This window comes from Acomys minous (assembly GCF_964271855.1).
Source record: "Acomys minous genome assembly, chromosome: 4".
NCBI lineage: Eukaryota > Metazoa > Chordata > Mammalia > Rodentia > Muridae > Acomys > Acomys minous.
This window is the reverse complement of record NC_140486.1, coordinates 8,653,835-8,666,788: the sequence shown is the minus strand read 5'-3', so window position 1 is coordinate 8,666,788 and position 12,954 is coordinate 8,653,835. Positions and strand designations below refer to the sequence as shown.

At 51.4% G+C, this 12,954-nt stretch overlaps 2 protein-coding genes across 11 annotated transcripts in view; one reads left to right on the top strand and one right to left on the bottom strand.

Annotated features, from left to right (window-relative positions):
* The window catches only part of SLC66A2 (solute carrier family 66 member 2), a 32,305-nt gene extending 27,801 nt beyond the window's left edge, over window positions 1-4,504 (top strand). For all 6 annotated transcript variants that reach the window (XM_084780672.1, XM_084780674.1, XM_084780675.1 and 3 more), the window contains one exon: window positions 3,397-4,504. In XM_084780672.1, the coding sequence (XP_084636798.1) occupies window positions 3,397-3,604 (208 nt within the window). In that variant the 3' untranslated portion in view covers window positions 3,605-4,504. The remainder of the gene's footprint in view (window positions 1-3,396) is intronic.
* The window catches only part of KCNG2 (potassium voltage-gated channel modifier subfamily G member 2), a 64,316-nt gene continuing 55,166 nt past the window's right edge, over window positions 3,805-12,954 (bottom strand). For all 5 annotated transcript variants that reach the window (XM_084780666.1, XM_084780665.1, XM_084780667.1 and 2 more), the window contains exon 3: window positions 3,805-8,201. In XM_084780666.1, the coding sequence (XP_084636792.1) occupies window positions 7,422-8,201 (780 nt within the window). In that variant the 3' untranslated portion in view covers window positions 3,805-7,421. The remainder of the gene's footprint in view (window positions 8,202-12,954) is intronic.

Here is a 12,954-nt window from a genome sequence, read left to right as displayed (position 1 = left end):
CACAATCAACCTGTGCTGTTTGCATAACATTCTGATAGCTCCCTGAGAAGTGCTGCTCAGAGTGCCCACAGCAGAAAGGCCAGATACCACCTACTGGACCATACCATTCTATGCCCTGAGTCACTTGCTTGCAGAGTACCTATAGTGCTTGACAGTGGATGCACAGCATCTGATAGCCGGTGCCGTGTTCTAATGCTAGAGCCATCTCTCCTCTCCATAACAGCCATGCCCATCTGACCCAGACTCCTGCACACCGCTTGCTGCTTTCTGCCTTTCCTGATTTGCCTGCTCTGGTCATTACTCGTCTGTGGAATCATATAGCGCGCGGTCCTCTGTGTCTAACCTGGGTATCATTCCTTTTCACGACTTTCATGACGTGGATGTACCAGATGTTTGTCTTCAGTTGATGGGTGTTGTGACACATGCTGTCCTGACTTGATGCATAATGTCTTCTGTGGACATACTGTTTCCCTTTATAAAGAAACCATGCAGGCATAGAATGGCTGGGTCATATGATGCCTTTGCCTGTGATCTCCCGTGGATGTTTCTGCCAGCCTGGTTTTCAGGGAGGCACATTTTTCCGATTCCACCAGCTGTGCAGGGGTCCTGATTCCCCATAGCTCTCTTCTTGTTTGCTGCTTAGTTCCAGCATCCTGCCTTGGGGGTGTGAAGTGCTTGGCCTTTGGTGGTTTGGTTTGCATTTCATTAACAATTAAATGACAGTGAACATCTCCTGTGGCCCTCTCTTCGTCCTTGACGAAGTGTCTCTTCAAGGTCTCTACACTGTATTTGTAGGTTTGTGTTTGTTTGTTTGTTTAATTACCAAAGTGTAAGACTTAAAAAATTCTGTTTAAGGTATTAGAATCATATCAAATATTTGACTTAAAATATTTCTCATACATCCTGCCCTGGCTTATTTTCCTACTTCTCAGCACCCAAGATTCAACTCTAGGGCCAGTGATGGCAGGGAAAGAGCTCACCCAGCATGCCCTGGGGGTTCGATCCTCAGCACCACTTAAACTAGGCATGGGAGTACCCACCTGTAATCCCTAGGAGGTAGAGGCAGGGGGATTATGAATTCAAGGTCATCCCAGCTATGTTGGGAAGGTAAGGCCAGATCCTATCTCAAACAAAATAACTTTTAGCTTTGAGGACATCAAGTGTGTCTACTTTTTCTTTTGTTGCTTTTGGTTTTGGTGTCTCATCTAAGCCAGGCTTACAGATCACCCGCACCCCAAGGGGACGTGGTTTAGGTGGCTTTTGTAGATGGTGGTGGTGGCTTGGTCCTGGGCTGAGGTCAGCATGCCAGTGGGCTGAAGCTGAAAGGCAAGCTGAGCAGGTGCAACAGTTGGCTGTCTTGCCCTGGGTGCCCGGGAGAGGCATTCCCGTCGGCTGCCCAGGGCAGGCATGAGGTGAGGAGGTATTTTAAGAGCAGTGATCTGGCAGTCTGGTTTGGAAGAAAAATGCTGGAGCCAAGAATGAGGTAATGGGAGCCTAGATTAAACCCGTCGGGGAGGACAGGATGGGGTCAGGCCAAGAGGCCCATTGAAGAGACAGCAGTCAGCCCTGGGCAGAGGCAGAGAGAGAGAGAGGGAGGGAGGGATGGAAGAGGGAACTGCAGCCATGCATAGACCACCAGCTACAATATGATCTTGAAGTATAAAATCTAGGCCTTTGGGATGACGGTCTGCTCACACCCACACTGGCTCCACTGCCCGGTTCACTGTACTGTGGGTGTCTCTAGAGACCTGAGGCCAACTGGTTCCTCCATCCAAGGACAAGAGAGGAACTTCATGTCTTGCCCATTGAACACTTGATTCTCCTGCCTCAGCATCCTTAGTGCTGGGATTTCAGGGGCAGTGCTCACTCTTTGCTCATGAAGATGCACTATGGAGAAGAATTAGTGTTTGATGCCTCAGAACAAACAAAACAGTAACAGTCCCGAGAAATTGGCCTGTGAGTTTGCCCCGTGTACAGCGGCCCTTAGCTTCTGATGTGTAGACCCTGGTCTCCTTGCCCTCTGCTAGCTCTCGGAGCCATTCAGAGCGTGGTGGGATGCGTGTCCTGGGAACAGAACTATGTTGCTATCTTTCCTGAGGGATAGAGGCCATCTGAAGGAAGAAACCAGGTAGCTAAGACTATCCCCTGGCACTGGGGAGTGCCATGCTCCAGCAATTACCTCATGTTTCCTCTTGCTGCTGCAGACCCAACTGTGCGTTTGGGGCCTATGGATGCTAACAGTGAGGACATTGGGCAGGTGGCCTGGACAGGGACAGGTGGTCTGGGACTCTGGGCTGCAGCTATATATCCTGTCTGTCTGCCAGACTTTGGGATCAAGCCCAAGGGCTCTCACCGCCACTTAGTGTGATGTTGGGTGAATTATTTAAGCACCCCTCCAACTGGGTCACACAGGTCACTTCTGCATGTTTTATCCCAACAAATGCCCATCATGCATCTGTGGCTTTTAGGGACAAGGTGGCCACCTTTGCCTGCAGGGCCTCCTTAGTTACTGTTGGTTTGCAGCAAACCTGTGTGAGTCACAGCTGGTTCCAGTTCCTTTCTATGCCATGACATGTCCCTTGTCCAGCCCAGTGTACTGTCTGGCAGGGTTTTTTGCCCCTGACTATAAGGCTGGAACCTGAGAGTCTAGCACCTGCTTTCTGTTTGGATACGTGTACAGACATGACTGTCCAGACATTTCCTGAGGGGCTGGACAGGTGTGACTGTCCCAGAGGCCTTCTGGAAGTTTGGCATATCTGCCTGTCTGTCCGAGGAGAATCCTGGCCTCAGTTTGAGGGTTGGGGAGACAGATACAGCTCCCTCTAAGCAGTGGAATGGCCCAGCCTTCTCCATGCTCTGGCCCTAAGCTCAGGTGTGAGGTGGTTGTATAGGTGACCCAACAACAATATATTTTGTCCCCACCATCCCTGGCTGTTCTGAGACTAACAGCGTGGGTTTACTTGACGTTAAGATGAAAACTAGAAGCCTTCCTTCTCAGCTTGATGCTCTTAGAAGAACCTATAGAAATTGTTTCCTATTAATTTAATGTTGTCAGATTATGAGGGGCATTGTCGTCTGGAAACCTACTGGGCCAGGCTGAAGAACCTCGAGCTCCTGGCCTCCCTGCATACCAGCCCTTGTGGCTGTCTAGGATCAGGCCATCCTCAGGGCCTGGTCATTCTCTGACCCATGGGTGTCAGAACTCCCAGGCTCTGGTGCGAGGTAGAATGTTCTCTCGTTCCAGGACCAGGGAAGGCCACAAGAAGGCCAGAGTTCCACCTCTTCCTTTGACCCTCATCTCTTAAGATGCTCCCTAATCCTTTGGTTCACACTACTGATGTCTATACATGTCCCTGTTCTTGGGTCAACACTGACTGCCCTTTTTTGTTCTTGCAGCCTCAAGATGGTGCTCATGTGGACGAGTGGTGACACCTTCAAGACAGCCTACTTCCTGCTCAACGGTGCACCTCTGCAGTTCTCAGTCTGTGGTCTGTTGCAGGTCATGGTGGACCTGGCCATCCTGGGGCAGGCCTATGCCTTTGCTCACCACCCCCAGAAGCCAGCACCCCATGCAGTGCACCCTGCCAGTGCCAAGGCTCTCTGAGGCTTCTAGGGAGGACAAGGACATGTGACTAACCAGCCGTGGGTGCTGAGTCCCAGCCTGTGCTTCTGCACTAGGAAGGCTGGCCCTGTGCACTCCACAGATGAGCCGGCCAGGTGTGAGCAGCGATGTCCTCATAGCCTTCGGGCGGGGGACTCAGGGACAGTGGAGCTAGCGCTGGCTCTGTGGTGTTTTCAAGGTGATAGAAAAGGCAGGTGTCTTTCCCTACCTCCTCCAGAAAAACACTGGCCTGACCCAGAAATAGGGTCATGCTACTGAACAAATGGCGGGCACAGCAACCCGCGGAGTCCCTTCCTCTCAGCCAGCTTCCCTTCGCCAGGCTCTTGTCTCCTAGCAGAGCCTGTGGCACTCTAGACAGTGTGCAGTCATGGCTGCTGGTGGCCTGTCTGCTCTCAAGCTTTGCCCTGTCCTGCCTTGTGTGACACAGGTGTGTCTGCTGTACCTGGTGGAGACTGAAGCTGCTGGCCTGACACTGGCCGCTGTATTTTGCCCTTCTCTCAGCTCATCATGAGATCATGTTATGCTTGGTAGACCTGTGCTGACCTGGCTGATTCCTGGGTCCAGAATGTTCTAGATGCTTCTACATGACAGTATCTTCCCTTCTGCTGGGCAGAAGGACTTCTTGTGTACACAATGACGCCATCCAGTTAGCACAATAGCTCTGACAAGTCACGGTGGCCACCAGATGGCTGAAGAGTCCACACTGTGCCACCTTCAAGCTTCCCTCAGATATTCTAAGTGTGTGAGCAAGATCCTTGCTTACTCTCTGGCCTGTGAGATGCTTGTGAGGATGTTTATTTTTTAAAAATGAAGGGAGACGTCTGTAGTGGTAATTACCGCCAAAGTAAATGCCATGGATCGCAGGCCCTGCTGCTGAACGAACATGCTCCATGTGGTGTATTGAAGTCAATAAACAGCATATGGGTCCAGGAGGGAGGATGGAATCACAGCAGGTAGACAGGGCAGGAGGCGGGTGGTACACGTTTCGGGGGAAGGGTGACTGGTACTAGTTTGGGAGGTGGAAGCTGGTATGGGTTCAGCTGGGAGATTTAGTGTTGCATGGAGTTAAAGAGCTCATGCGGCTCTTAGGGACCTGGGTCCAGGCCTGGGGTGGATGCGGGCAACCGTCTGGCACTTGGGGATGTGGACTTCTGGGATGAACGGACTCAAATGATCCTCCGTGAGGACAACAGAGGGTTCCAGGTAAGCAAGACATAATACAGACCTGACTAGGATTATGGGTGCCCAAGCTCTTGAAGCAGGTGGTTTGGCGATCACTCTGGAACAACTGTTTGCGAGGAAATGGAAGCCCAGGAGTGAGGCACTGCCTGGCCTCAATGGTGTATTCACGGGCGTTGATAGGCTGTGCGGTCAGTTGTCTGCATGGCCGAAGCTGCACCCCACTTTATTCTTAGCACACAAGCTCAGCCTTAGGATGAGAAAAGGAGCCACTTTCCCCTGCGCAATCATGGCTGTGATGTCTTGCCACGTGTTTCCGTGTGGACTTCATCTATTCCCCGAGAGGGCTGACTGGAATCTGAGGAATACGTGTTCCTGAAACCAAACAGGGAGCTGAGGCCACAGCGTGTCTGGCCCTGTACCCTTCGATGGAGGTTTTAGGCGGGGAGTCCTCTGGTCTGTGTATGCTCTGGTTCTCAGCAGAGCTGGCTGTCAACCCCTGCCGTATGGTGACCCAGGTTTGCTGCTTGTACCCTAGTTGAAGGTGCTCTCCGGCCCTGCTCAAAATGACTGTGGATCCCTTGCTCACTTCTTACGGCTTCCATGGCTTCTGAGGGACAGAAACCTGTTTACTTCTGGGATCTTCATGGAGGGAGTCAGTGCATCTGCCTAGCAGGAGTCCATCCTGTTCTTGGAGAAGGGGGTCCACTTGAATGTCAGTCAGCCTGGCACAGGAGGCTGCCTCTGGCTGGAGCTCCATGCCTGCTGGTACCAAAATCCCTGTGGAGACCTAAGCAAGACCAAGGCCATTGCTACATGCAGGGCAGTGCACCTTGAAAGTCCCAGGCCCATGCTCTGTGTGTGGTCCAGGGTTCTACCCATGCTGGGTTGACCAGCCTGACCTCAAGCTATACTTGGGTAACTCCAACCTCTGTCCCCTTTTGGAGGGCTCTCTGGCTCTTCTGGTCCTTGTATTTTCCCCATTCCTTCACTACAAATGCCTTCAAAGACCCTGCTGGCCTTGGCCTTGGCAAATAATGGGCCCAGTAGTAAGAAGGGTGCTCTGCTCCATAAAGAGCTGCTATCGGGGGCTAAGCAAACCCCACACCAGACCCTACACCAGGCTCCATGTTTCAGCTAGGCTTGACCAGGCCATCCTGAGCAGCCATTTCCACATCTAAAAGCAGAGTATCCTCTTCTGCCTCAAAGAGTTTGTGCAGAGATCGCAGAGGAGGTGGATGCTCTGAAGAGAAGTGGGACACGTTTCTCTTGTGCAGTGTGCTGGCCTCCATCTCTTGCCTGTTTGCTTCCCAGGTCCCTTATCCCTCACAGCCTGTGGCTGGGCAGGTGAAGCCCATCTGTGCCCTCAGGGACATGCCATGAGTGTCTAAGCCCCGAAATCACCCAGCTGCCCTGGGTGTGAGGACCATGTGAGGCTAGGCTTAACGGCACCATCAGAGTTGGGGTGCTCTATCACTGTTGTGTGCATTTGCCATCCCCTTAAATCACAGGAACCCCCCTTTCTAGCTCTAGGATCCCCAGGCTCAGCAGGGATCCCCCAGAAAACAGAATTGATACCCAAGTGAGAGGAACTCAGCCTACTGCTGTGATTGGGGGGGGGGGGCTGGCAACTTTATTCAGTTGCAGTAGATTCTTGCAAAGCTGTGGTACAAGGGCCCCAGACGGGCTCACACAGGCAATGATGCTGACCTAGAGACACATGACCTTCCCTCCTGATGGAGAGATCTAGGATTGTCCTAGGTATGGAGGGGCACTCACTGAACGTTTGCTCTGCCTCTCCACTTCCCAAGTGCTGCAGTTCGAGGTATGTTCTACCACGTGTGAGCTTGTTGGAAACCAGCAAAGCCATACGGCTTGGGGAGTTGCTTTTCCCTTCCTTCCGTGGAAGGGCCCTAGCAGGAGCTCCCTGGAGGTGTCCTCACTGTCTCCACCCGGAACCCACCCTGCAGGCCTTTCACCAAGGTTTTGTTTCCACTTGAGCCATGCCTGAGGGAAATGTCCCAATAGAAGAGACACGAATATCACCTGGAGACAGGCAGCCTTCCTTACAGGTCAGGGAGGGCAGGGAAAGGGTTAAAAGGCCACCAGGAAACCCTTAACAACCTTACCACCCAATTAAGATGGTTTGGGGGACAGAGGTCAGGGGTCAACTCTGAGATTTCACCTCTCCCCCTGCACAGAGTAGATAGAACTAGGGGACTAAGTGCCCTTCAAACCTCCACCCCAACACTTGGCAGATGAGGACACTGCCAGTGCCAGATGCCTGCTGAAGTTCTCTGCTATATGGGTTAATGGCTCGCCGAAGGTCACAAGGTAGATGCCATCCTCTGTTCCTTGGGGCTGCCCTAGATTGGGAGCAGGGGAGGCAAAATTTAGCCCAAGGTGACCGTTATTTGCTTCAGACTTGTAATTTCTGGGACCCAATTATTTTTAATTGGCCATAGAAAAATTAAAACGAAGGTGAAAGACCAGGCTGCTATATCCTCCAGGCTACGCGAAGCTCAGGATTGCTTGAGTGGCCTAGCCACGACATGGGTTAGCGGGTGTTTGGTGTCCTCTGAGGCTTTGACCCCCAGAAGCTCTCAGCAGAGCATTCCGCTCAGGGTCCCACCCGGCCTGGCGAGCTCCCTGCCGCGCGTGCGTTTTCGGGGTCCTGCGAGCTGTCCTCGGTGGCGCTGGCTGAACGTGTGCTGTCGTCGCGAGTGCTGTCCTCGCGCAGGGCCGGCTCAGGGCTGACCACGCGCTGTTGCTGCTCCTTGAGCTCCGTGTAGGAGCGCGAGAAGGTGTGGAAGATGGAGGTGACAGGGAAGGCCATGAGCAGGATGCCGCTGAGGATGCTGCTCAGCGCCACCACCTGGCCCGGAAGGCTGCGCGGCACCATGTCTCCATAGCCCACGGTGGTCATAGAGATGACCGCCCACCAGTAGCTGGCGGGGACGCTGGAGAAGTCGCGGCGAGCGCCCAGCTCGCGCTCAGCCAGGTGCACGAGCGGCGCGAAGAGCGCCATGGCCACGCAGAGGAAGAGCAGCAGCAGTCCGAACTCGCGCGCGCAGCGGCGCACCGTGAGGCCAAGCGAGCGCAGCCCCAGCGAGTGGCGCGCCAGGCGCATCACGTAGAGCACCCGCAGCGCCCGCAGCAGCCGCAGCACCAGCCCTGCGCGCTCCAGCATCTTGCTGCCCATGGGACCTGCCGCCAGCCCCGCGAGCAGCGACACGTAGAAGGGCAAAATGGCCAGGATGTCGATGATGGCAAGCGGCGTCCGCAGGAAGGCGCACTTGCTCTCGGCTTGCAGGGATCGCAGCAGGAACTCAAAGGAGAACCAGGCCACGCACACGGTCTCCAACACGAACAGGTTGCGGCACTTTGCGGAGCATTCTCCCTGTGGAGGAAAGGGACACTAGGTTGGCAGACGGGCGGTGGCCGCGAGGAAGTAAGGCAGAAGGGGGGTGTCGTACCAGGGATGTGGGAACGGGAAAGGGTCTAGAAGAATTTGGCTGAAAAGGCCTAATCTGCCCCTCCCCTGCCCCCGCTACTCTTCTAAAGATGTATTTGACATCATTTCTGCGTGTGGGCTGATGAGCAGGCTGACTCAGGAAACTGGATAGACAATCAAGCCTAGAGCCACTGGCCACTGACCACTTCTGGCTTGATCAGTGAGATGACTACAAAAAAGTTCTGGCATAAATAACCTAGCATTCCACTTGTAGACAGCAGGGAAAAGGAGAGGGGAAGAAAATCACAGTGGACCGAAGGAGGCGACAGAGATTAGAGCAGGAATACCGAGCTGAGGGCAGAGCTGAGGCGGTGGTTCTTGAGATCAAAACTGACACATTTCACACAACCAGAACAGATTGTGTTCTACTGCTACCTGCTGCTGCTACTGCCACCAAGGAGGAAAACGATCCAGGCCACACTGTGACTAACGTGCCTGCAAGGTGGATGATTTAGATGCAGTGGACGCATTCTAGAGTGGCAAAACAGAACTGGAGTTGGGAGGAAAAGAGCATCGGAGCTGACCTAAAGCAAACCTGGAAACAAGAGTCGGCGGCTGGACATTAAACCAGCCTGCCCACGCAGAAGACACAGGCCCTGACGTCCTACCTAGTGTTCTACAGTGCTCCAAGTATTAACACCAAGTGTTCACCAACCACAACAAAACAGGAGCGGAGGAAACACTTCAGAGATCATTCTATTGACCTCAACATAAAGCTCAGACAGTGTCATCTTAAGAAAACTACAGAAATATAATAAAGTCAAGCGTGGTGGTGCACCCCTCTAACCCCAACACTTGGGAGATGAAGGCAGGAGGGTTAGGAATTCAAGGTCACCCTCAACTATATATTGAGTAGACTACATGAGACCATCTCAGAAACAAAACCAAAAACAATAAAAGCTTAAAGTAAAACAAACAAACAAACAAACACAAAACCAGAACCCAGCAGCAAATAGAAGACTTAGAAACCGCAGTGGAGGGCCACTGAGACCAATGACCTGAATTTGACTCCTAAGGCTTACATGGTGGAAGGAGAGAACCGGCTTCTGCAAGTTAACATTCACACATGGGCCATGGCACATACATGCCCTTCCAATGAGTGGATACATTGATCATTTTAAAAAATAATAGAAACAACATGATGGAGAAATATTTTTTTCCTAGGGAAGCACAATTGACTTATCACCTGAAACTGATTAATATAATTCAAAATAATACCATCACTGAGAAGTAAGATCAGATAATCAGCTCTTCCCATGTTTCTAACATGTTCCCATGTTAGAAAAGGAGTTCTGAGGGGTCCAAGCCAAGACAGAAAGAAAAAAAAATCCAGTTTAGACATAATAAATAGCTCTATGAAGTCCCAACAATCCACTAAAACAAATGAACACATTAGATCTGAAAAATTAATTCAGTAATATTGAAGGATAAATATACAAATGTCAGTTTTATCTCTGTAAGCTTTCAATAAATAAACTGAAAATGAAAATTCTATTCAGTATCATGAAAGAAACTATACAGCTCACACACACATACTACACACACACACACACCACACATATGCACACACGTCACACACACAGATACACTCACATATACACAGACACACAAACACACAGAGGCACGCATGCACACACACGTTTGATGCCATTATTTCTGGAGGAAATGCCTCATGGTAAGATAGGGTCAAGGAATCTTATAGAAACAAGCATCAGTGTAATATGGAGAAGCTGGGACTCGCACACAGTGCTGATGAGAATGCAAAGTGGCCCCGTCACTCCAGAGAACATGCTGGAAGCACCTCAAATAAGTGGAGTTACCATCAGACTCCACAGTTCCATGCATGGGTATCTGCTGGAGAAAACATGTCTCCATGGAACTTGTACATGATTTTACATCAGGAGGCAAAAGCAACTTGAATGTGAGTCTATGGATGAAGAACATACAAACTGTGGTCTGTTCACATGATGGAATATTGTGAATCATCAACTGACACCACTGTAAGTGGACCCTGAAAATGTCATGTGAGAGAAGCCAGGCACAAAGGACACACTTGCTGGCTCAATTTCATATCAAAGAACGAGATAAGCAAATCTGCAGGAAGGTGGATTAGTGGCCACCAGGGATTGTGGTAGGAAGGTGGATTAGTGGCCACCAGCATTTGTGGTAGGAAGGTGGATTAGTGGCCGCCAGAGATTGTGGTAGTGGAGGTGCTACAGTTTGGGGGACACACTGTTTCTTTGTGGTGATGGGACTACTGCTAAAATTTATGGATTTAGAAGAAACTTCAAATATTTTAAATGTATGGCAGGTGAATTATATAAGTGAAACATCTTTACTAAAACACTTGATCTCTAAGCAAACCAGAGACTGTGGCTAGCAGGCTACAGAGAATAAGTGAACGGCAACAGGCAGTTGTGGTGACCATCCCACGGTTGGGTTATATTCCGAGGCTGCATCTTCTTACAGCATAAAAGAGAGTCATCTTGCTGGGAATGGGGCAGAGCTAGCCGACTGCACAACCTCAAGGCTGCCACATCTTTCCTGATGATTCCTCACCTTACTACAAATCCACTCAGCCCACAGGCCACCGCTGCTCAGAGCATTTGACTGAGAATCTGTTACTAGGTTGCCTCCACTATGGGGAAAATATCCACAGTGATGTTGCACCATTCTGTGTCCTTTTAGTTTCCAGGTCCTGGCTTCAACTCCTGCAAGGAGCTTCTAGGTCCCTGTGAGCGTCTAAAGACAGGAGCCTTGTGTATGAAGCCCAGTCAACAGAGTAGTAGGGCCTGCAGCCTCCTCTCTCTAGTGGGACCTCCACTCAGAAGGGGTCTGGGGCTTCAGTGGTCATCAGGTCTTGGCTTAACAATGACTTGTAGGAGCACAGTCAACAGTGACTCCTGTACACACAGGGATATGGGTAGGTTGAACACTCAGGGCTGTGCGGACCATCGTGTGTATGCAGGCTAGGATCTGATAGATCGCTGGTCTGACAGGAATGCAGAGAGCTGACGCCCAAACATCTCCACTCAATTCTGCACATCCTAGCCAGCCACATGTAACTAGGCCATCTACAGTTAAAGGTACTGTGTGTAGAACCCTCTGCCTCACCTAACTCACTTCAACATTAATGGGCTTCCAGGACCTGACCTTGTCCAACAGATTGGCCACTGTCCTGTCTCGTGGCTAGAAATGCCATCCCTGTACTCAGGTTCTGGCTAGCGAGAGGGGTGGAGGCTGCACTTGAGCCTGAGAAAGAGCCCTGGCCCTGGCTCCACAGTCATCCACGGAAGACTGCTCATGTTGCCAGAGGCCCAACATCCAGGACAAGAGAGACTCGTCCTCAGCCTTGTCCAAGGACACTCAGGTGCATGTCTCAGTAAAGACACTGAGTGCTCACAGAGGTCTCCTGAGCCTTGTTGTCTCAATGTCTCCTTCCCTGCGTTCCTTGGGTAGCCTGCCCAGGTCACGCACATGGAATCTGAATTGGGCAGTTTGACCCCAAGCACACTACCCTAAAGCCATTCTGGATTCATGACTGTTCCCACGGGGTGGGAGGAAACAAACCCTGTGTCCCTGATGGGTTGAGAATCACAAAGCAGGGTACCAGGGCCCAGAGCATATCCTCTGAGTCCTCACAGATCACTACTGGGCTGTACTGGAGGAAGACGCAGATGCTGCCACCAGGGACCCAGCTCAACCTCTCTGTCTAGAAATTACCAAAGATGATGGCATCTTCAAGCCTGAGGTTGGCGTAAGGGAGCAGTTTCTGGGAGAGCTTTCAACCCAGAAGGCAGACTCTGATTCGTCATGACAGGACATATTTATCCCACCTGGCCCAAACCAGGTCAGAAATAAGCCTGCACTCTTCCTCAGCTGCCGCTGGAGAGCTTTCCGGCTTTTCTTGTACTTTCCTTGCCTGCTTCACGTCCTGATTATTCTAGAAGCTGTTCAAGCCCTTGTGCAGTGGAAGCTGTGAAGGCCTGAGGCCTGGAGGGCTGATGGAGTCCTCACCACAGTTAAGAGTCAGTGGAACAGCAAACATGCAGTGTCTACGCAGAGTGACAACATGCACAGTGTCTATGCAGAGTCACCAGGAGTTGCGATCTCTCTGGAAGCTACAGCACTGTCCATGTTCTAAGTAGCAAATGTAACAATAAAGGAAATCCCAGATTCTAGATTTCTCTTTCTCTGGACCAATGGTGGCCACGAGGCTGCTGTCCTACTCCTGTCCTGTCTCTGGAACCCTCTTGCCCTCTTCAGAGGCTAGCCTCTTTGGTCAGGGGAACACCAGGACAGAGGAACTGCTATGGGATGTCTGTATGAGAAAGCCAGGCCACAGGCTGAGGAGCACAGGGGGAGTTTCTCACTGAAGGTGAATCTGGAAATGAATCAAAGCTGAGTGCACACTGGCAAGCAGGGCTGGCCATATCTGCACGGCGAGAACAGATACAGCAATTTTGAGGACCGGGTTTCCATCTTCACACCAGGAAGAGTCTTGGGGGATCCAGAAGGGCTCTTAGGGGAGCAGCACGGGAACCTAAGGGACTAGAGAGAGAAGACTTTGGAGTACTTAATAGTGCTGGGGAACCAGAAAGTGAGTGCTGGGGGAGCAGGGGATGATCTAGGTGGGTAG